At 45.4% G+C, this 24888-nt stretch overlaps 1 protein-coding gene across 1 annotated transcript in view; it reads right to left on the bottom strand.

The window, feature by feature from the left end:
- SCN4A (sodium voltage-gated channel alpha subunit 4) overlaps positions 1-24888 on the bottom strand; it is a 119854-nt gene that overhangs the window by 35084 nt on the left and 59882 nt on the right. The window contains exon 10 of the mRNA XM_069751324.1: positions 209-361. Within this exon, the coding sequence (XP_069607425.1) occupies positions 209-361 (153 nt within the window). The remainder of the gene's footprint in view (positions 1-208; positions 362-24888) is intronic.

The following is a 24888-nucleotide window of genomic DNA, read 5'->3' as shown; positions in this document are numbered from 1 at the left end:
TTTTAACCGCTTTAGGGTTTCCGAACCCTGAAGTGACTTTAGACAGAACATGTGCACAACAATGTCATATTGACCTTGCTGTGCGTTTTAAGAAAATAGCTGTACTCATGCTGGCAAACAAATAAAAAATGTATTTTGTTTCCAACTAGAAAGTATGAACAAGACACTTGAAATAAAAAAAACAACAAGAAAACATAATGGGACTCACATCATCTTCTATGGCATCGACGGTGTCTATCACCACTCGAGGTATCACTCGCCCATTGCAGTCCATCTTCTCTTTGTCTTCTTCAGCTAAATCTGCTTCTGTTGATTTCTTTATGTCTTCATTGACAAGTCCCACAGAGGGCATGCTGGCTTTCTAGAATGGAAAATATATATGAATTTATGAAAAGTATATGAATATATGAAAGGTATCAAACTGTAGATATGTATGATAAACTGTGCTACAATAAGTGTAAGTATGTCTCAATCAACCAATCATTGGTATAATAAGAGACATGGGAAAACTTGGGGACGGGACAGTTAAAGGAGTGGTCCTAAATACAAATGAATTTTCACCCTAAATCCCTCTCTATTTAATAATAATCTAAACTATTTCTAATATTCTTGAATTGAAAATTCACTGTCTTTCCCTTACTACACTATCTAACTGCTATTCTATTTTTTCCTACTTCCTATTTGAAGATGCATCATTTGAGAATCCCAGTGCATGCTAGGATACTCAAACAAAGCGTCATCACGGGGCAGAGACTGCAGTCACTGCTGTGGCCCGTACACCTTCCCTGAAATTAAACGTCATCAGTGACACTCATTTCAGGGGCTGGGCTAGTCCCTGCGTGATGTGCACTGTGCAGTGTGCACAATGACAGTGCGCTGTCTGTTGCAGGCTCAAATCAGCAATAACGAGCCATCAAGAGAGAGTTGTCAGAATACCCAACGTGCCAACATCACTTGCGTGGGCGGCGCTGGTCTCTGCATGCTGGGTATTCTGTCATTGCTCTGTTTCCAACTCGATACTGCTGATGTGATTCGGTGAGAGAGCAGGCTGTCATTGTGCACAATACATAGGATATAGTCCTCACCTAAATAGAGCCACAATAGCTATAACAATAATTGAGAAAATTACTGGGGTAGCCTATATTGAAAGAAAGAGGTAAGACCAAGTGGGGTAAAAATTAAATGATATTACATAAATGAACTGACCTGCTCCTGATTGTGGGAAGAGAACCCCAACGCGCGTTTCGCACACTTGCTTCCGAGGACTATATCCTATGTATTGTTAGCACTATGCACTTTGCCTTTGTAGTCTCCCAGTAATTTTCTCAATTATTGTTATAGCCATTATTTAGGTGGGGACTATATCCTATGTACTGTTGGCACTTTGCACTTTGCCATTATTTGGCTAATTTATATGAATTTGATATGACATTTTGAACCGTTAGTCTATATACATAACTCTGTGAGTTACCACTAAAATCCTATAGAGAGAGATCTAGAGACTGGTTATTATATTGTGTAGTTCATTTAATATAAAGTGGCTATGTTGATTATTCCTGTTATATTCTTTCCCTGTACGTGGTACTAGTGTGTTGCCTTCTCCTTCTCAATTGTGTCTGCAAATATATTTATAATGATTATGTCTTGACAACAAAAAAACTTTAAAAAAAATATATTTTCACTAAATCTTCTAGTATTTTAATCAGCTCTAGTGTCCATTTTTTCTTTGCTTTTCTAGTTTACATTATTGCAGTAAATAAATAGGGATTTAGGCTGAAAATTAATTTGGATTTCGGACCAACCCTTTAAGAAGAAAAAATAAATGTACCGTAAGTTAAATAAAAAAAAATCAGTCAGTTGTTATTAAGTTTTTTTTAATTTAATATTTGCTTCTTATATCATATCATTGGAGGTCAAATTCCTGATCAGCTGAGGATCCTACATTGCACAAAAAGCGACAACTCCATACATTATGTAGTGGCTTGTTTGTAAGAGATCCACTACACAATGTACAGAGATCTGCCAGATCTTACAATATGCTTTGTCACCTTGAATCAGTTCAGTCCAAGGTGTCAGGAGTCAGACCCCAACCATTGTGATATTGATGACTTATTCTAGCCATGGTAAACCCTTTTAGGCTGGGATTACATGGCAAATTTGGCAGTGACACAGGTTCCCAAAGATTGCTCTATGCAGCATAATGCAAGTGAAGAGGGCCACACTGCAACCGAAAATCACAGAAAATCTAACTGGTTCCGACTTTTGGTGACTTGCTTGTTACAGCTGTATCTTCTTGTGGACCATAACATGGTCATGCTCATTTGCATAATGCTGAATAATCTGTGGCCGTGCATCTTGTCTCAAGGCCAAAGTCACCGTGCCTCCTGTTGTAGATGCATTCACGCAGAATTGTATTATTCACCTTAATGTGACTAAAAGCAGGGGATTTTGAGCTGTCTGTTAAAAAAAGAACAAAAGTCTAACCCATTAAAGAATTTTGTGAGAATATAGAAGAGATAAAATAAAATTATAGAGATCCTTTTTTCTGTAGACTAACCCCTTAAACATTCTAAATTATACAAGAAAACTAGATAACAATTATATTTTATAGCATCAACTGCTTAATTAATACTGTGGTGTTCAGAGAAAACATTTGAAGCCAGCCAGGGACTATACAGTCATGGCCCAATCTGTTGGCACCCTTGATATTATTCCAGAAAATGAAGTAATTCCAGAAAATTATTGCAATTACACATTTATTTCCTCTAAGTGTATTCGAACAACAGAAAAAAAAATGCAAATTGAACATAATTTCACACTAAACCTGACACTGATACATACTGTGCCTGCGGGACAGATTGCATTTCTTTGGAACTTGATTGGGGCTGCTTATCCACCATTAAGACTATCCTAAGTTGTAATCTTTCATCAATTTTTCTCTGTCGTCCACTTCCAGGGAGACTAGCTACAGTGCCATGGGTTGTAAACTTCTTGGTTATGTTGACAAAGGAATATCAAGATCTCTGGAGATGGACCTGTAATCTTGAGATTGTTGATATTATTCAACAAATTTGGTTCTCAAGTCCTCAGCCAACTCTCTTCTCCTCTTTCTGTTCTGCATGCTTACTCTGGCACACACAGACATACAATGCAAATATTGAGTTAACTTTTCCCTTTCTTATCTGGTTTCATGTGTCATTTTCTTATTGCCCACACCTGTTACTTGCCACAGGGGAGTTTGAATGTGCATCACATGCTTTAAACATGGTTGTTTACCCACATTTTTGGAAAGGTGCCAATAATTTGTCCAGCCCATTTTGGGAGTTTTGTGTGAATTATGTCCAACTAGATGGTGGCCCGATTCTAACACATCGGGTATTCTAGAATATGCATGTCCACGTAGTATATTGCACAGCCCAGGTAGTATATTGCCCAGCCATGTAGTATATTGCCCAGCCACGTAGTATATTGCCCAGCCACGTAGTACATTGCCCAGCCACGAAGTATATTGTCCAGCTACATAGTATATTGCCCAGCTACGCAGTATATTGCCCAGTCACGTAGTATATTGCCCAGTGACGTAGTGTATTGCCCAGCCACGTAGTATATTGCACAGCGTAGTAGTATGCAGCACAGAGCCACGTAGTATACAGCACAGACACGTAGTATACTGCCCAGCCACGTAGTATATTGCCCAGCCACGTAGTATATTGTACAGCTACGTAGTATATTGCCCAGCCAGGTATGTAACAGGTTAAAAAATAAAAAAGAAACATATACTCACCTTCCGAGGGCCCCTTGTAGTGCTGTCGCCTGTGTGCGGTGCACGCGGCAGCTTCCGGTCCCAGGGTTGGTATGAGCGCAGGACCTGTGATGACGTTGCGGTCACATGGCCATGACGTCATGGCAGGTCCTTCTCGCATAGCATCCTTAGCACCGGAACCTGCCGCTTGCACTGCCGAGGACACTGCGCCACGTCGGAAGGTGAGAATAACGTTTTTTTTATTATCATTATTTGTAACATTAGATCTTTTTACTATTGATGCTGCATACGCAGCATCAATAGTAGAAAGTTGGTGACAGAGGGTTAATAGCTGCGTAACCCGAGTGCGTTACACCGCGCTCCGGTAACTCTGGCATTAACCCTTGTGAGGGCTGACTGGATGACGGGAGGGGAGTATGGAGCGGGCACTGACTGCGGGGAGGAAAGAGCGGCCATATTGCTGCCAGACTGTGGCCGTCGCTGATTGGTTATAGCAATGGTCGTGGGCGTTTTGCCACGACCAATCAGCGACTTGGATTCCATGAAAGACAGAGGCCGCGACCAATGAATATCCGTGACAGACAGAAGGACAGACAGAAAGACGGAAGTGACCCCATGACAATTATATAGTAGATTTGCTTTTTTTTCTCTTTTTTTGTGTTGTTGCATAAGACATACAAAGGAAATAGACATGTATATAACAAAGCATGTGTAACTACAATCATTTTCTGGGAAAAAGACATTTTGGAACAACTACATGGGTGCCGACACTTTCGGCCATGACTGTATGTCTCAATTGATTAAACCGAGACTGGTCCCTGGCAGCTTCTTCACGCTCTTATTTCTTTGATTTCCAGGTATCTGCATATGCACACATATACAGTAGAGAGTCTGAGACAGAAGTGTCAGTTTAGGGGAGTGGGTCATGAAGAATCCACCAGGATTTGGCCTAGAACGTGTCAACTGAGACACATATTTTCCAACCGGCTTTTCAAAGTATGTTTTCTCTGAAACGCGTTTCAGACTAAAACATACACTGCTGCAATAGTGCAGTCAGACTCTGATTCCCGCTGCCCATAGTTCAGGCAGCATGAATTAGATGACAGATTCCCTTTAAAGTTTGAAGATAGTTTATCAGGAAGCATACGGGGAAGGTGTGTCTTTCATCACACCATTTACATTACATTTGTATATTATACTAGGTTATTCTCATGTATGAGACATTATATCTGTAAACACTTTGACATGGGACCATCTTCACTCTCCAGAGGTCCAAAACATCAACGTACTTCAAATTTCTAAAATGTAATCCTAACATTAGTCCTACTGAATGTCCAATTTACACATTGGTTGGAAACTAGAGAATAATGGTCTTGGGTGATTTTCTTATATTGGCGGTCAATCATAGCTGTTGAAGAATAGTTTTGAGGGCTTCTACTATATAATTGTCTAAGGGTCACTTCCGTTTTTCTGTCCTTCTGTCTGTCTGTCACGGATATTCATTGGTTGCGGCCTCTGTCTATCATGGAATCCAAGTCGCTGATTGGTCTCGCCAGCTGCCTGTCATGGCTGCCGCGACCAATCAGCGACGGGCATAGTCCGGCGGAAAAATGGCCGCTCCTTCCTCCCCGCAGTCAGTACCCGCTCCGTACTCCCCTCCAGTCAGCGCTCAGACAGGGTTAATGGCAGCGTTGACCGCGGTGTAACGCACTCGGTTAACGCTGCTATTAACCCTGTGTGACCAACTTTTTACTATTCATGCTGCCTATGCAGCATGAATAGTAAAAAGATCTAATGTTAAAAATAATAAAAAAAATAAAAAATAGTTACATACTCACCTTCCGGAGCCCCCGGATCGAAGCGGCTGGTTACCGATGCTCCTCGCGACGCCCCGGTGACCGCTCTGCATTGCGGTCTGATGAGATATTGATGTGCGGTCTCGCGAGACCGCAATGCACTCTTCAGGTCGGAGCGCGCGATGAGCATTGGTAACCTGCAGCTTCGATCCGCTCCGGAAGGTGAGTATGTAACTATTTTTTATTTTAATTCTTTTTTTTAACAGGGATATGGTGCATACTACGTGACTGTGCAGTATACTACGTGGCTCTGTGCTGTATACTACGTGACTGGCCAATATACTACGTGACTGGGCAGTATACTACATGGCTCTGTGCTGTATACTACGTGACTGGGCAATATACTATGTGGCTGGGCAATATACTATGTGACTGGGCAATATACTATGTGGCTGGGCAATATACTACATGGCTGGGCAATATACTACGTGGCTGGGCAATATACTACGTGGCTGGGCAATATACTACGTGGCTGGGCAATATACTACGTGGCTGGGCAATATACTACGTGGCTGGGCAATATACTACGTGGCTGGGCAATATACTATGTGACTGGGCAATATACTACGTGACTGGGCAATTTACTACGTCGCTGGGAAATATACTACGTGTCTGTGCTGCATACTACGTGGCTCTGTGCTGTATACTACATGACTGGGCAATATACTATGTGGCTGGGCAATATACTGCGTGGTTGGGCAATATACTACGTGGCTGGGCAATATACTACGTGGCTGGGCAATATACTACGTGGACATGCATATTCTAGGATACCCGATGCATTAGAACCGGGCCACCATATAGTAGTTCTATATTTAAAGTGGATTATCCAGGTGAACAGTGATACTAGGATCTTGCTAGGCAATACTGCTAAGGAGGACGCCTTGGAGGCTAGGGATTATAAACAAGCATTTAAGATGAAGAATCCTGCCAGTGGAGCTAGCAATCAGAGGCAATGAAGAATACGATCTCCAGGATGCCAAGTGGATTCTTGAAGTCTTGTGGTTTCTGCGTATCATACTCCTTATGATTCTTGTTCACTGCTGCGTTGGCTGTTTTACCAAGTTGTGCAAGCGTAAATACGAGAAGGATCAGCTCATCAGATTACAGCTATATGAAAGGTCACAGGAGCACTGTACATTACTACTGCTAGCAGTAATAACACTTGTGTCCTGCTCCGGCTGCTGTCACCACAGAACATTACACTGATAAAACACTCCACTTTCTAGTGCAGCTGCAGGGATGACCGGTGCATACACTAACAGTCTATCGGGTGCTTTCTCTGTCATAATGCCCTCTCAAGTTCATAGTGGCTGTCACCATAGGAATACTAAACTACTTTCAAAAGGTGTATGTACCATAGAGGCAGTCCACGTGACTGCTTTGGGATTAAAACCTGAGGAGCGGTTGGTGCCCACAGCAAGATTGAGTTCATTTGTATTTTTATGGGTGGCGAGTGGTGGCATAGAGATGTGGTCTCCACAGGTGAAGCAATGTCACAAAAATTAGGTTTTCGAAGTTATGAAAATGGGATTTGGCGCAAGGACCTCGCCTCAGATGGTGGTGCCGTCAGGCAGTTCTTGATAGAGGTCTCATCTTTAACTTTGCTAGGCTCTAATTATCCTTTCTATATTGTAAAAGGAACTAAAATCTAGACCATAAATCTACTGTACAAACCAACTTGACAGATATTAGAAGGACCATAGCTTCTAATTAGAGGTTTCAATATGGTCTCTATCTCCTTTTCCACAACATGACATTATTTACACTGGCATGTAAAAGTTTGGGCACCCTGGTCAAAATTACTGTTATTGTGAACAGTTAAGCAAGTTGAAGATGAGATGATCTCTAAAAGGGCTAAAGATGACACATTTCCTTTGAATTTAAGGCAATTTTTTTAAAGGGAACCTGTCACCCCCGTTTTTTCAGATTGAGATATAAATACTGTTAAATAGGGCCTGCGCTGTGCGTTACTATAGTGTATGTAGTGTACCCTGATTCCCCACCTATGCTGCGAAATACATTACCAAAGTCGCCGTTTTCGCCTGTCAATCAGGCTGGTCAGGTCGGGTGGGCGTGTTCACAGCGCTGTTTCTTCCTCAGCTTTACGTTGGTGGCGTAGTGGTGTGCGCATGTTGAAGTGACTAATCCACTGTGGGCACGTGAACAAGCAGCGCGCGATCTGCGCTATCACCCCCTGTAATCGGTGGGGGCGGCCATCTTCCTGGGGCCGCGCGTGCGCAGATGGAGTGCTCTGCTGCACGGGGCTTCAGGAAAATGGCCGCGGGATGCCGCGCGTGCGCACAAGAGATCGCGGCGGCCATTTTCCCAAAGCCGAGTTTGCATCTCGGCTTTGGGAAAATGGCCTCCGCGATCTCTTCTGCACACGCGCGGCATCCCGCGGCCATTTTCCTGAAGCCCCGTGCAGCAGAGCACTCTATCTGCGCACGCGCGGCCCCAGGAAGATGGCCGCCCCCACCGATGAAAGGGATGACAGCGCAGATCGCGCGCTGTGTCTTCAAGTGCGCGCAGGGAATTCGGAACTTGGACATGCGCACACCACTACGCCACCAACGGAAAGCTGGGGAAGAAAAGAGCGATGTCACCACGCCCACCTGACCAGACCAGCCTGATTGACAGGCGAAAACGGCGACTTTGGTAATGTATTTCTCAGCATAGGTGGGGAATCGGGGTACACTACATACACTATAGTAACGCACAGCGCAGGCCCTATTTAACAGCATTTATATCTCAATCTGAAAAAACGGGGTGACAGGTTCCCTTTAATATATATTTTTATCTTTTACATTTTAAAAATTACAAAAAGGAAAATGGGCCGATGCAAAAGTTTCGGCACCCTTGGAGATTTGTGCTCTCGTGTAACTTTGATCAAGGTTTCGGGCCTTAATTAGCCAGTTAGGGTTATGGCTTGCTCACTATCATTGTTAGGAAAGGCCAGGTGATGCATATTTCCCAGCTTTATAAAAAAAAGCCTCCTCTAACCTTGTGCTAATAAACAGCAGCCATGGGTTCTTTAAAAAGCTGACTAATAACACTTTGAAATGAAAATGGTGGATGCCCACAAAGCAATTGAATGAGAAGATGGCACCGTGTTTTCAAATTGCCCTTTCCTCAGTTTGAAATGTAATTAAGAAATGGCAGTTAAGTGGAACAGTGTAGTTCAACATAGTAACATATTTATTAAGGTTGAAGGAAGACTATAAGTCCGTCTAGTTCAACCCATAACCTAACCTAACATGCCCTAACATGTTGATCCAGAGGAAGGCAAAAAAAAACCCATGTGGCAAATAGTAAGCTCCACATTGGGGAAAAAAATTCCTTCCCGAATCCACATACGGCAATCAGACTAGCTCCCTGGATAAACGCCCTATCAAGGAATCTAATATATATACCCTGCAACATTATATTTTTCAAGAAAGGCATCCAGTCCCCTCTTAAATTTAAGTAATGAATCACTCATTACAACATCATACCGCAGAGAGTTCCATAGTCTCACTGCTCTTACAGTAAAGAACCCGCGTCTGTTATTATGCCTAAACCTTCTTTCCTCCAGACGTAGAGGATGCCCCCTTGTCCCTGTCTCAGGTCTATGATTAAAAAGATCATCAGAAAGGTCTTTGTACTGTCCCCTTATATATTTATACATTGTAATAAGATCACCCCTTAGCCTTCGTTTTTCCAAACTAAATAGCCCCAAGTGTAATAACCTATCTTGGTATTGCAGACCCCCCCCAGTCCTCTAACCTTGGTCACTCTTCTCTGTACCCGCTCTAGTTCAGCTATGTCTTTCTTATACACCGGAGACCAGAACTGTGCACAGTATTCTAAGGGTGGTCGAACTAGTGACTTGTATAGAGGTAAAATTATGTTCTCCTCATGTGCATCTATGCCTCTTTTAATGCATCCCATTATTTTATTTGCCTTTGTAGCAGCTGCCTGACACTGGCCACTGAACATGAGTTTGTCATCCACCCATACACCCAGGTCTTATTCATTGACTGTTTTGCCCAGCGTTTTAGAATTAAGCGCATAGTTATACATCTTATTACTTCTACCCAAGTGCATGACCTTACATTTATCCCCATTAAAGCTCATTTGCCAACATAAGGTCTGGGAGACCAAGCAAAATTTCAGTGAGAGCTGCATGTAAGATTGCTACAGAAGTAAATCAGAACCCCCGCTTGACTGCATAAGACCATCAGAAAGATTTAGCAGACTCTGGAGTTGTGGTACATTGTTCTACTTTTCAGAAACACCTGCACACATCTGGCCTTCATGGAAGAGTCATCAGAAGAAAACCTCTCTTGCGTCCTCACCATAAAATTCAACATCAGAAATATGCAAAAGAACATCTAAATAAGTCTGATGCATTTCAGAAACAAGTCCTGTGGACTGGAATTTCAACACATTCTTGATGCAAACATACCAACACCTGCCAAAAAAATCTGAAGTTGAAAAGAGGATGGCTTCTACAAATTGATAATGATTCTAAACACACATCAAAATCCACAATAGACTACCTCAAAAGGCACAAGCTGATGGGTTTGCAATGGCCCTAACAGTCCCCTGATCTGAACATCATTGAATATCTGTGGCTAAACCTCAAAGTAGCATTGCATGCAAGATGACCCAGGAATCTCACAGAACTTGAAGACTTCTCTCAAGCAAGAATTTAAAGACTCTTGGCTGGCTACAAAAAAACATTTATAAGCTGTGATACTTTCAAAAGGGGGTGCTACTAGGTACAACGACAGCAGTAGATAGTGAATGTGTTGACACAATTACTTTGCATTTTAGGCAAAAAAATGTATCTACTGTATGCTTCTCACAAAATTAGAATATCATAAAAAAGTTAATTTATTTCAGTTCTTCAATGCAAAAAGTGAAACATATTATATAGAGTCATTACAAACAGAGTGATCTATTTCAAGTGTTTATTTCTGTTTATGTTGATGATTATGGCTTATAGTCAATGAAAACCCAAAAGTCGCAGCCATTGCTGTTTTCCCTGATCTGTCTCCAGGAACTCTTGCCCTACGTAGGGCGTTTTTACCTTATACCACAATTCTGAGGGAAAAAGGTATACTATACCGCTGGGGATTCACTACCAAGCTCTGCATTCGCAAACATGGATCGATTGTCACATGCCAAACCCCATCACAAGCAGCCAAGACTCTGTCACAATGGGGCTTTGAGCCTCCTGGACTCCCTCCTGCCTCTACCCCCTCTAAACCCGAAGGTCCTGACCCCCGAAGATGCCGTATTACCCCAGATTGGAAGGTCGCCTGAAGTGCCATTTCTTTCCTTCTCCTGGATGGAAAATTTTCTTTTTTTCCTTTTTCCCGCATAGTTCTAACTTTCTTTTTTTCTTCTTCGTTCCGCTGATTTTTCGCTGAGGTCGGCTCCTGGTTAGTCCCTCCTCAGTTTATTGCCCCATAGGTGAACTGTTTACTGTTTTCACCTTGGACTCAGGAATTTCCTGGATATCCTTTTGTTTAAATGTCTGGTTTTTGTTTGTCTGGTTGTCCCCCCCCCTTCCCTTCCCCTTCCCTCTTCACATTTTAGGTTGATATCATTTGATACCCCACGACATTATTGCATATCTCTAATGTTCATAAGATTGCATACCCCCACCTGCATTTTTATAATTGTTTGTTATGAGTATTTCTTTATATTCTATTAATGTTAACGGCCTTAACTCCCCTGGTAAGAGGTCACTTGTCTGGCATCAGCTTGCTAAATCTAAGCATGATATTATATGTTTACAGGAAAAACATTTGCTAGAACAGGATAACGCAAGAATGTACTCAAATATATACCCCTACCAATTTTTCGCAAACGGGAAAACAAAAAAAGCTGGGGTGGCAATTTTTTTTTAGCAAAGCTAACTCTTTCCAGCTAATTAACTCTGTAGTTGATCCTGTGGGCAGATGCATTATAATTTTATGTTTAATCAATAATATCCCCTACACCATCGCCTCTGTGTATGGCCCAAACTTTGGTCAGGTTAAGTTTTTAAACGGCTTATTCCAAACACTAGGTAATTTTCAGCATGGTTATAAACTAGTTGCCGGTGATTATAATATCCCAGTATCTTGGAATCTGGACTGCTCTTCGTCTTCTGTGACTACGGGTGAGGCGGCACAGCTGATTAACTCCTGCAACCTACACGATATTTGGAGATACCTTCATTGCAATGAGAGAGACTACATGTTTTGGTCGTCTCGACATAACTCCAACAGTAGAATTGATTATATCTTAGTAGATGACGTAGCCCTTCCTCATTGTATATCTGCGAATATTGGTAATATCACCTGGTCTGATCATGCACCAGTGTCAATTACTCTAAAAGACCCTCTTGCAATCAGACCCCCTTCACACTGGCGTCTCAATGACCACCTTCTATCTGAGCAAGCGAACTCTACACTAATTGAAAACTCTGCAAGAATTATTTGCTATTAATGATTCGGCGGAAGTGCACGAGGACTCCCTTTGGTTTGCTCACAAGGCAGTAGCTCGTGGCCTTTTTATTAAAATGGCTGCGACAGCCAAACGTAAATACAATTCAAATCTTCAGTCTGCCTTAGCCGAAGTGGCCCGTTTGGAGTCTCGCCACAAGGCTCATCCCTCCCTCCAGTTATTTTCTAACCTCTCCTCTGCACGGCTTCACCTTCGCCAACTCCTTCATAGAACTGAAAATTCGCTTAGGAAGTCGAAGGCTAAATTCTACTCTATGGGTGATAGAGCAGGTGCTTTACTTGCTAAACGCGTTAAAAAGAAAGAAGCCCAGTCCAAAATTGCTTACCTCCTCAAACCGGATGGTGCCTGTATTTATAACCCAATTCATATTGCTGAAGAATTTGCTTCATACTATTCTTCGTTACATAATCTTGATTCCGATCCAAATACCCCACAACCTTCTCAAGCTTGCATAGCCGCTTTTCTGAGTAAAGCGAATTTCCCTGCAGTCAATCCGGACCAGCTTTCTTTCCTTAGCGCTCCCATTGAGGCATCTGAAATTTCTCAAATAATCAGAGAGGCCAAAAAACGTTCTGCCCCAGGCCCGGACGGCTTTTCCTTCTCGTACTACTCTCAGTTTCTCACTATTCTCTCTCCCTTCCTCATACGTTTATTCAATTACTGGCGCTCTATGGGTACCATTGAGAAAGAGGGATTGGAAGCCTGTATAACGACCCTTCCTAAACCTGGTAAACCTATGACCTCTCCTGGTAATTTCCGTCCCATTGCCCTTCTAAATTGTGATGTTAAAATCTATGCTAAGGTCTGGGCCAATAGGTTACTGTCGGTACTTCCGACCTTGATTCACTCAGATCAGGTTGGTTTTGTCTGGGGCAGGCAGACTAGAGACGGCACAAGACGCCTGATTGACCTGCTGGATGTGGTGGAGAGGGGGAGTCTTCCCAGTGTGTTCTTGTCACTCAACGCGGAGAAGGCGTTCGACAAAGTGCACTGGGGGTATATTGCATCTACTCTGCACAAATTTGGTCTCACTGGCCAAATCTTCTCAGCCATTATGGCTTTGTACTCCAATCCTTGTGCTTCTGTCCACTCAGCCGGCTTCAAATCCCGTATCTTCTCCATCTCAAATGGGACCCGGCAGGGTTGCCCCCTCTCCCCTATCATCTTTGCTTTAGTTATGGAGCCCCTGGCGGCTGCTGTAAGGCAATGCCCTGATATTGGGGGGATTGTGGTGGGAAGTCGCGAACACAAAATTGGCCTCTACGCTGACGACGTAGTGTTGTTCTGTTCTACTCCCCTGCGCTCGTTGTCTGCGATTTCTTCCATTCTCTCAATTTGCCGAAGCCTCCTACTATAAACTTAACCTGTCCACATCCACGATCTTTCCCTTATTTATTTCATCTTCCCTCCAATTACAAATTCAAACTAATTATCCATTCATTTGGTCCCTTCTTGGCTTTACGTATCTAGGTATTCAAATTACCCATAGAAAAAACATTGTCCGTGTTAATTGTGACTCGACCCTTCTTGAAATTAAAAAGGAATTAGACCAACTTGCTAGCTCTCATCTATCCTGGATGGCTAGAAAACAAACGTCCAAAAAGCTAATCCTCCCTAAACTTATATATCTTTTTAGATGCCTCCCCCTCACTATTCCCTCTAAGCACCTCTCTGCTTTTCAATCAGTTATTGACTGTTTTATTTGGAATAACAAACCCCATATAATAAAATGCTTATTAATGACTCTTCCATACTCCAGGGGTGGTCTAGGTGCCCCCAGAATCCAATTATATCATAAAGCTGCCCTCCTAGAGCCCCTTAAAATTTGGTGGGAAGGGAATTCTTCACTCCAGTGGTTTCATATTGAATCGCAGTTTGCCCCTAGGGGTTCCCTCAAATTGTTACTGGAGCTTTGCTTGCTCCTTCCGCCTAGGTGGGGCTCGTCTCTCAAAACAATTTGTTCTGCCTCTAAGGCCTGGGCGAGCCTTTGCCCAACTCACTTTCCATTCTTATTTGATTATGTCTCTATTCATGCCCTGGAGAATGCGATAGAGGGTTTGTCTCTCGCTACCTGGGGGCACTGCTGGATACATCGAGTGAATGATCTCTACAACGAGTCTGGCCTAAGGTCTTTTTTGGACCTTACTGCTCGTTATAACCTGCCACCCAGGGCCTTCTTTCAATATTTTCAAATCCGTAGCTTCCTGAAACATCGAAGTTCGTTCGGTGTGACCGCGTCCCCCTCAGGGGTGGAGACGCCAATCCAGAGATTTTTTAGACCAAACACCTGGATCTCACACGGTATCTCCATAATCTATAAATCCCTCCTTTCCCATGACTTTTCCGATAGGCTCCCATTTATGTCCACTTGGGAGGCTGCCCTTGCATTCGACGCTTCTTTAGAGGATTCTGCGCCGCCATCTCTCCCTTCTCTCCCTGCTCTGCCGGTCACTACCGGACACTGGTCTCTCGGTAACCCATGGTTACTACTCTTTCCCTCATTTACAGACCTAACGGATTTGTTACGGCTCTACAGCTTTCTCTAACCGGGACAGCAGCCCTTACTGGCCTCATCACAAGGTATTTGCCATTACCTGTACTTGACCACTCTGAACTTCTGTGGGCACTCCCTATTACATAGTACCCCTCAGCTTCAGCAATACTAGTGGGATCCTTATTCATAGGGACAGTATATTGTCCACTGCATTATGCCCGCTACTACCTATTTCATCACATATACTATTCCATCAGGGCTACACGTGTCTTATACCCATTGCATTAGGAGGATGTTGTCACATAGAGTTGAGCGACCTTGACCTTTTTAGAGTCGAGCCGGGTTTTGCGAAACCCGACTATGTCCAAAGTCGGGTCGAGTGAAATCGGCCGATTATGACGTAAAGTCGGGATCGACCGAAACACGAAACCCAATGCAAGTCAATGGGGCAGCATAGTCGGCAGTGAGTGGGGGCCAGGAAAACACCTAGAGTGGCCATTTTAATGTCAAAACCATCCATTCTTCTTAATGAAGCTTGTCAAGCGTAATTTACCTTATAATAATTGGAAGGCATTTGAAATTGGGGGTCATTTGGCTAAAGTTGTGGGGGGTAGGGCTGGTTCAAGTAATTAGTGGGCCCAGGAAATCTGGACCACGTCACGGCAGTGGAGCAGGGAGAGGTAAGTATTTCAACTTTGCAAGTGCTGTGAACCTGAGCAAGCAGGGGGGGCCCACTCGTTGGCATTGGCACTGGCACAGGGCCCCTCAAAGTACAGCGGTGTGTTTGCACGGCGGGGGCGCCTCCCACCGGCAGCAACACTTTTGCGTACTATGAGAGGCCCTGTGCCAGTGACGTCGCCAACTAGTATTCCTCCCCCCACCTGATGAAGGAACCTGCACTTTCATCTGCACCTTCCTCTTTGTCCCCGTGTAAGGTGGTATGGTATGCGGGAAGAGCAACCTGACTTTCAGCAGGGTCACAATGTTGTTGTGTAGCGTGCACGGGGAATGTTGCGTTATGGGTCAATGTACCAGCAGACTCATCTATCACTGGCTGGGCAATGGGCACGATGAAGTGGAAACACAGATATAGGCCCAAAGAAGAAAGTGGGCTAAATGCAGTTCAAAATTGGTAACACAGGAATAACCAGGGGGCATTGCAGTGGAGGACAACTGGAATGAGAGGCTGACACAGAGAGTAGGGCCAAATCAGTAAGTAGTCGAAATGCAGTTCAAAATTGGCAACCGTAGTAAACAGGCGGCACAGCTTTGTTCAGTGGAGGAGAACAGCAAGGAGTGGCAGACACCGATAGTAGGCCCCAAACCAACTAGTACGCCAAATGCAGTTGTTCCATTTAACCACAATTTAATGAGAGCCTGAAGATAGAAGCTCAGGAAAGGCAACCTGGGGAACACCTTGGAGTGTAACACACCATCTCTCTCCACCCCATACCCATTTTGTATGGCCTAATGCAGTGTACTTTTCTACAACTACTAAACGAGAGTCGGAAGACCGAAGCAATGGCAAGGAAACCTGGGGAACACCTTAGAGTGTAACACACCCTCTCTCTACACCCCATACCCAATTTGAAGGCCTAATGCAGTGTAGTTTCCAAGAACTACTAAACGAGAGCCGGAAGATCGAAGCTCAGGAAAGGCAACCTGGGGAACACCTTGGAGTGTAACACACCCTCTCGCTACACCCCATACCCAATTTGAAGGCCTAATGCAGCGTAGTTTCCAACAACTACTAAACGAGAGCCGGAAGATCGAAGCTCAGGAAAGGCAACCTGGGGAACACCTTGGAGTGTAACAAACCCTCTCTCTACACCCCATACCCAATTTGTAGGCCTAATGCAGCGTAGTTTCCGACAACTACTAAACGAGAGCATGAAGATCGAAGCTCAGGAAAGGCAACCTGGGGAACACCTTGGAGTGTAACACACCCTCTCTCTACACCCCATACCCAATTTGTAGGCCTAATGCAGCGTAGTTTCCGACAACTACTAAACGAGAGCCGGAATATCGAAGCTCAGGAAAGGCAACCTGGGGAACACCTTGGAGTGTAACACACCCTCTCTCTACGCCCCATACCCAATTTGTAGGCCTAATGCAGCGTAGTTTCCGACAACTACTAAACGAGAGCCGGAATATCGAAGCTCAGGAAAGGCAACCTGGGGAACACCTTGGAGTGTAACACACCCTCTCTCTACACCCCATACCCAATTTGAAGGCCTAATGCAGTGTAGTTTCCAAGAACTACTAAACGAGAGCCGGAAGATCGAAGCTCAGGAAAGGCAACCTGGGGAACACCTTGGAGTGTAACACACCCTCTCGCTACACCCCATACCCAATTTGAAGGCCTAATGCAGCGTAGTTTCCAACAACTACTAAACGAGAGCCGGAAGATCGAAGCTCAGGAAAGGCAACCTGGGGAACACCTTGGAGTGGAACACACCATCTCTCTACACCCCATACCCAATTTGAAGGCCTAATGCAGAGTAGTTTCCAAGAACTACTAAACGAGAGCCGGAAGATCGAAGCTCAGGAAAGGCAACCTGGGGAACACCTTGGAGTGTAACACAACGTCTCTCTACACGACGGAAGGGCTGATTCTTAGGAAGGAAGGCTGTTGGAAATAAGCATTGCGCGTCCGAGGGTGATTATATTCTTATTAGGTATATACTCACCCTCGGACGCGCCCTGCTTCTTTATTTGGAATGAATGTTTATTTGCAATGTGGTGTTGACTTTCTCTATTATTTTGGTAATTAATGATTTTATTATTTTCATTATTTTGCATCTTCTCGGCAATAATATAAAGAAGACGCGACAGGACAACACTCGGTGGATGCCATATGTGTGTTTTCAATTTAAAAAAACTTTCAGTTAACTACTTGCAGGAGAAAGTAATTGTAGCTGGTGGCCATTTTTAGTACTGTACCAGATTAGAGTTGTGTGTTTGTTTTTAATGTTAAAATGTCTGCATTTGATATCTCACCAGTATTTTCTTTTTTATAAGCAAAATACTTATTTTTATATTTTCTGATGTTGGTTCCAGGGGTACACGGCCAGCAGTGCCCTGGTCAGTGTAGTAGTAGTTGAAAGAATGGACCGCAGACAGGCATCGAAGGCCTAAAATAATAACACATGGCTGTAGGCAATTTTAAATTGGTTCCAGGGGTACACGGACAGCAGTGGTGTGGTCAGTGGAGGCCTAGTGGAAGGAGTGACCGCAGACAGGCATCGAAGGCCTAAAATAATAACACATGGCTGTAGGCAATTTTAAATTGGTTCCAGGGGTATACGGGCAGCAGTGACCTGGTCAGTGTAGTAGTAGTTGAAAGAATGGACCGCAGACAGGCATCGAAGGCCTAAAATAAAAAAATTGGGCTGGCTGTAGGCAATTTTAAATTGGTTCCAGGGGTACACGGGCAGCAGTGGTGTGGTCAGTGGAGGCCTAGTGGAAGGAGTGACCGCAGACAGGCATCGAAGGCCTAAAATAATAACACATGGCTGTAGGCAATTTTAAATTGGTTCCAGGGGTACACGGGCAGCAGTGACCTGGTCAGTGTAGTAGTAGTTGAAAAAATGGACCGCAGACAGGCATCGAATGCCTAAAATAATAACACATGGCTGTAGGCAATTTTAAATTGGTTACAGGGGTACACGGACAGCAGTGACCTGGTCAGTGTAGTAGTAGTTGAAAGAATGGACCGCAGACAGGCATCGAAGGCCTAAAATAAAAAAATTGGGCTGGCTGTAGGCAATTTTAAATTGGTTCCAGGGGTACACGGACAGCAGTGGTGTGGTCAGTGGAGGCCTAGTGGAAGGAGTGACCGCAGACAGGCATCGAAGGCCTAAAATAATAACACATGGCTGTAGGCAATTTTAAATTGGTTCCAGGGGTACACGGACAGCAGTGGTGTGGTCAGTGGAGGCCTAGTGGAAGGAGTGACCGCAGACAGGCATCGAAGGCCTAAAATAATAACACATGGCTGTAGGCAATTTTAAATTGGTTCCAGGGGTACACGGACAGCAGTGACCTGGTCAGTGTAGTAGTAGTTGAAAGAATGGACCGCAGACAGGCATCGAAGGCCTAAAATAAAAAAATTGGGCTGGCTGTAGGCAATTTTAAATTGGTTCCAGGGGTACACGGGCAGCAGTGGTGTGGTCAGTGGAGGCCTAGTGGAAGGAGTGACCGCAGACAGGCATCGAAGGCCTAAAATAATAACACATGGCTGTAGGCAATTTTAAATTGGTTCCAGGGGTACACGGACAGCAGTGGTGTGGTCAGTGGAGGCCTAGTGGAAGGAGTGACCGCAGACAGGCATCGAAGGCCTAAAATAATAACACATGGCTGTAGGCAATTTTAAATTGGTTCCAGGGGTACACGGACAGCAGTGACCTGGTCAGTGTAGTAGTAGTTGAAAGAATGGACCGCAGACAGGCATCGAAGGCCTAAAATAAAAAAATTGGGCTGGCTGTAGGCAATTTTAAATTGGTTCCAGGGGTACACGGACAGCAGTGGTGTGGTCAGTGGAGGCCTAGTGGAAGGAGTGACCGCAGACAGGCATCGAAGGCCTAAAATAATAACACATGGCTGTAGGCAATTTTAAATTGGTTCCAAGGGTACACGGACAGCAGTGGTGTGGTCAGTGGAGGCCTAGTGGAAGGAGTGACCGCAGACAGGCATCGAAGGCCTAAAATAATAACACATGGCTGTAGGCAATTTTAAATTGGTTCCAGGGGTACACGGACAGCAGTGACCTGGTCAGTGTAGTAGTAGTTGAAAGAATGGACCGCAGACAGGCATCGAAGGCCTAAAATAAAAAAATTGGGCTGGCTGTAGGCAATTTTAAATTGGTTCCAGGGGTACACGGACAGCAGTGGTGTGGTCAGTGGAGGCCTAGTGGAAGGAGTGACCGCAGACAGGCATCGAAGGCCTAAAATAATAACACATGGCTGTAGGCAATTTTAAATTGGTTCCAGGGGTACACGGACAGCAGTGGTGTGGTCAGTGGAGGCCTAGTGGAAGGAGTGACCGCAGACAGGCATCGAAGGCCTAAAATAATAACACATGGCTGTAGGCAATTTTAAATTGGTTCCAGGGGTACACGGACAGCAGTGACCTGGTCAGTGTAGTAGTAGTTGAAAGAATGGACCGCAGACAGGCATCGAAGGCCTAAAATAAAAAAATTGGGCTGGCTGTAGGCAATTTTAAATTGGTTCCAGGGGTACACGGGCAGCAGTGACCTGGTCAGTGTAGTAGTAGTTGAAAGAATGGACCGCAGACAGGCTTAGAAGGCCTAACATAACAAACTTGGGCTGGCTGTAGGCACTTTTAAATTGGTTCCAGGGGTACACGGGCAGCAGTGGTCTGGTCAGTGGAAGTCTAGTGGAAGGAGTGACCGCAGACAGGCTTCCAAGGCCTAACATAACAAACTTGGGCTGGCTGTAGGCACTTTTAAATTGGTTCCAGGGGTACACGGGCAGCAGTGGTCTGGTCAGTGGAAGTCTAGTGGAAGGAGTGACCGCAGACAGGCTTCCAAGGCCTAACATAACAAACTTGGGCTGGCTGTAGGCACTTTTAAATTGGTTCCAGGGGTACACGGGCAGCAGTGGTCTGGTCAGTGGAAGTCTAGTGGAAGGAGTGACCGCAGACAGGCTTCGAAGGCCTAACATAACAAAATTGGGCTGGCTGTAGGCACTTTAAATTGGTTCCAGGGGTACATGGGCAGCAGTGTATGGTCAGTGGAAGTCTAGTGGAAGGAGTGACGGCAGACAGTCTTCGAAGGCCTAACATAACAAAATTGGGCTGACTGTAGGCACTTTTAAATTGGTTCCAGGGTAACACGGCCAGCAGTGGCCTGGTCAGTGTAGTAGTTGTAGAAAGAAGGGACCGCAGACAGGCTTCGAAGGCCTAACATAACAAAAATGTCAAAACAATGGTATTGTCAGTGCCAGGCATTGAAGGATGTCAGCGGCTAGACTACACATTGGTGAAGCTGTGAGAGATAATTTTGCTAGTGGTAGAGCACTGTTTGAGCTGGGGGGGGGAACTGTCTTGTGGCCGGCGGTACAGGCACAGGGCCCCTCATATTACAACGGTGTGTCTGACGTTGGGTGCGCACCACCACCGCCAGAGACACTTTATTGTACTATGAGGGACCCAGTGGCAGTGCCGTCGACCAAAAGCGGCCACACCCACCTCTTCAGACAAACAGCACTCTCAAGGGTCCAAGCGCAAAGTGGCGATAGCACGGCCCCGTGTGGGGAGTTTGGCCATTTCGTGAGGTGGAAACATGTCGTATGCTGGACAATCAGGTGAAGAAAATTACGAGATTGGAAAAGTCATTCAGAATAGTCCACAGGCAAGACCTTTTCATAGGAAAGCTAGGTGTCAGCCGGGCAGGGTGGGGCAAAAGATTTTGAAATCCAGTTGTGGTTCATTTTAATGAAGGTTAGATCATCTACATTTTGGGTAGCCAGACGAGTCCTTTTTTCTGTTAGTATTGAACCTGCAGCACTGAATACTCTTTCTGATAGGACACTAGCTGCCGGGCAAGCAAGCTCCTGCAATGCATATTCTGCCAATTCTGGCCAGGTGTCTAATTTGGATGCCCAGTAATCAAATGGGAATGACGGTTGAGGGAGAACGTCGATAAGGGATGAAAAATAGTTTGTAACCATACTGGACAAATGTTGTCTCCTGTCACTTTGAATTGATGCTGCAGTACCTGTCCTGTCTGCGGTCATAGAAAAATCACTCCACAACCTGGTCAGAAAACCCCTCTGTCCAACGCCACTTCTGATTTCTGCCCCTCTAACACCTCTGGTCTGCTGGCCCCTGGAGCTCGTGTGAGAACGATCACGGGCGCTGTGTGCAGGGAATGCCAGAAGCAAACGGTCAACAAGAGTTGATTGTTTTGTTGCTAATATTAGTTCCAAGTTCTCATGTGGCATAATATTTTGCAATTTGCCTTTATAGCGAGGATCAAGGAGGCAGGCCAACCAGTAATCGTCATCGTTCATCATTTTTGTAATGCGTGTGTCCCTTTTGAGGATACGCAAGGCATAATCCGCCATGTGGGCCAAAGTTCCCGTTGTCAAATCTGCGGTTGTGCTTGGTTGAGGGGCAGTTGCAGGCAAATCTACGTCACTTGTGTCCCTCAAAAAACCAGAACCCGGCCTTGCCACGCCACCAATTTCCCGTGCCCCCGGGAAAGCTTCCTCATTAAAAATATACTCATCCCCATCATCCTCCTCATCCTCCACCTCCTCTTCGCCCGGTACCTCGTCATGTACACTGCCCTGACCAGACAATCGCTGACTGTCATCAAGGCTTTCCTCTTCCTCTGGTGCAGACGCCTGATCCTTTATGTGCGTCAAACTTTGCATCAGCAGACGCATTAGGGGGATGCTCATGCTTATTATGGCGTTGTCTGCACTAACCAGCCGTGTGCATTCCTCAAAACACTGAAGGACTTGACACATGTCTTGAATCTTCGACCACTGCACACCTGACAACTCCATGTCTGCCATCCTACTGCCTGCCCGTGTATGTGTATCCTCCCACAAAAACATAACAGCCCGCCTCTGTTCGCACAGTCTCTGAAGCATGTGCAGTGTTGAGTTCCACCTTGTTGCAACGTCTATGATTAGGCGATGCTGGGGAAGGTTCAAAGAACGCTGATAGGTCTGCATACGGCTGGAGTGTACAGGCGAACGGCGGATATGTGCGCAAAGTCCACGCACTTTGAGGAGCAGGTCGGATAACCCCGGATAACTTTTCAGGAAGCACTGCACCACCAGGTTTAAGGTGTGAGCCAGGCAAGGAATGTGTTTCAGTTGGGAAAGGGAGATGGCAGCCATGAAATTCCTTCCGTTATCACTCACTACCTTGCCTGCCTCAAGATCTACAGTGCCCAGCCACGACTGCGTTTCTTGCTGCAAGAACTCGGACAGAACTTCCGCGGTGTGTCTATTGTCGCCCAAACACTTCATAGCCAATACAGCCTGCTGACGTATGCCAGTAGCTGCCCCATAATGGGAGACCTGGTGTGCAACAGTGGCAGGTGCGGATGGAGTGTTTGTGCGACTGCGGTCTGTGGACGAGCTCTTGCTTCTGCAGGAGGACGAGGAGGAGGAGGAGGAGGGGGTGCGAACGGCTACAGACAACTGTTTACTAGACCGTGGGCTAGGCAGAACTGTCCCAAACTTGCTGTCCCCTGTGGACCCTGAATCCACCACATTTACCCAGTGTGCCGTGATGGACACGTAACGTCCCTGGCCATGCCTACTGGTCCATGCATCTGTTGTCAGGTGCACCTTTGTGCTCACAGATTGCCTGAGTGCATGGACGATGCGCTCTTTAACATGCTGGTGGAGGGCTGGGATGGCTTTTCTGGAAAAAAAGTGTCGACTGGGTAGCTCGTAGCGTGGTACAGCGTAGTCCATCAGGTCTTTGAAAGCTTCGCTTTCAACTAACCGGTAGGGCATCATCTCTAACGAGATTAGTCTAGCTATGTGGGCGTTCAAACCCTGTGTACGCGGATGCGAGGCTAAGTATTTCCTTTTTCTAACCATAGTCTCATGTAGGGTGAGCTGGACTGGAGAGCTGGAGATCGTGGAACTAGCGGGGGTGCCGGTGGACATGGCAGACTGAGAGACGGTGGGAGATGGTATTGTTGCCGCCGGTGCCCTAGATGCAGTGTTTCCTACTACGAAACTGGTGATTCCCTGACCCTGACTGCTTTGGCCTGGCAAAGATACCTGCACAGATACAGCAGGTGGTGCGCTAAATGGTGGTCCTACACTGCCGGAAGGGATGTTGCGTTGATGACTAGCTTCATTGGCCGAGGGTGCAACAACCTTAAGGGACGTTTGGTAGTTAGTCCAAGCTTTCAAATGCATGGTGGTTAAATGTCTATGCATGCAACTAGTATTGAGACTTTTCAGATTCTGACCTCTGCTTAAGGAAGTAGAACATTTTTGACAGATGACTTTGCGCTGATCAATTGGATGTTGTTTAAAAAAATGCCAGACTGCACTCTTTCTAGCATCGGATACCTTTTCAGGCATTGCAGACTGAGCTTTAACCGGATGGCCACGCTGTCCTCCACCAGGTTTTGGCTTTGCCACGCGTTTTGGGCAAGATACGGGCCCGGCAGATGGAACCTGTGGCGATGTTGATGCCTGCTGCGGCCCCTCCTCCTCCTCTGCTTCAGAACTGCTGCCGCCTGCACCCTGTTCCCCCAATGGCTGCCAATCGGGGTCAAGAACTGGGTCATCTAATAACTCTTCTTGTACCTCCTGCGCAACTTCGTCTGTGTCACCGTGTCGTTCGGTGGTATAGCGTTCGTGATGGGGCAACATAGTCTCATCAGGGTCTGATTCTTGATCAGCACCCTGCGAGGGCAATGTTGTGGTCTGAGTCAAAGGACCAGCATAGTAGTCTGGCTGTGGCTGTGCGTCAGTGCACTCCATGTCAGATTCAATTTGTAATGGGCATGGACTGTTAACTGCTTCACTTTCTAAGCCAGGGACGGTATGTGTAAAGAGCTCCATGGAGTAACCCGTTGTGTCGCCTGCTGCATTCTTCTCTGTTGTTGTTTTTGCTGAAGAGGACAAGGAAGTGACTTGTCCCTGACCGTGAACATCCACTAACGACGCGCTGCTTTTACTTTTACCAGTTTCACGAGATGAGGCAAAAGAGCTAGAGGCTGAGTCAGCAAGATAAGCCAAAACTTGCTCTTGCTGCTCCGGCTTTAAAAGCGGTTTTCCTAATCCCAGAAAAGGGAGCGTTCGAGGCCTTGTGTAGCCGGACGACGAACCTGGCTCCACAGCTCCAGACTTAGGTGCAATATTTTTTCCCCCACGACCACCTGATGCTCCACCACTACCACTACCCTCATTACCAGCTGACAATGAACGCCCCCGGCCACGACCTCTTCCACTAGACTTCCTCATTGTTTTAAAAACGTAACCAAACTAACGTTATTTGTTGCAGTCACACAACTTACACGGTGAGCTATAACTTCAGTATGATTTAGCTACCCCTTTACAGGTTGGTGAGACCACAGCGAAAATCAGGCCCAATGTTACACACTCTTTTTTTGGTGGCTGCAAATTAGAGAGATGCCCCACACGCAGGACTGTCACTGAAGCACAAATGTTAATATTAATGTCACACTATTATTTTTTTTTTATTTTTATTTTTTTCAGGAACACTTTAGAAACCCCCCAAAAAAAAAAAAATAGATTTTTGCAGGG

Source organism: Ranitomeya imitator, chromosome 2, assembly GCF_032444005.1.
Source record: "Ranitomeya imitator isolate aRanImi1 chromosome 2, aRanImi1.pri, whole genome shotgun sequence".
In the NCBI taxonomy this organism is placed as follows: Eukaryota; Metazoa; Chordata; class Amphibia; order Anura; family Dendrobatidae; genus Ranitomeya; species Ranitomeya imitator.
This window is presented reverse-complemented; position numbering and strand designations above follow the sequence as displayed.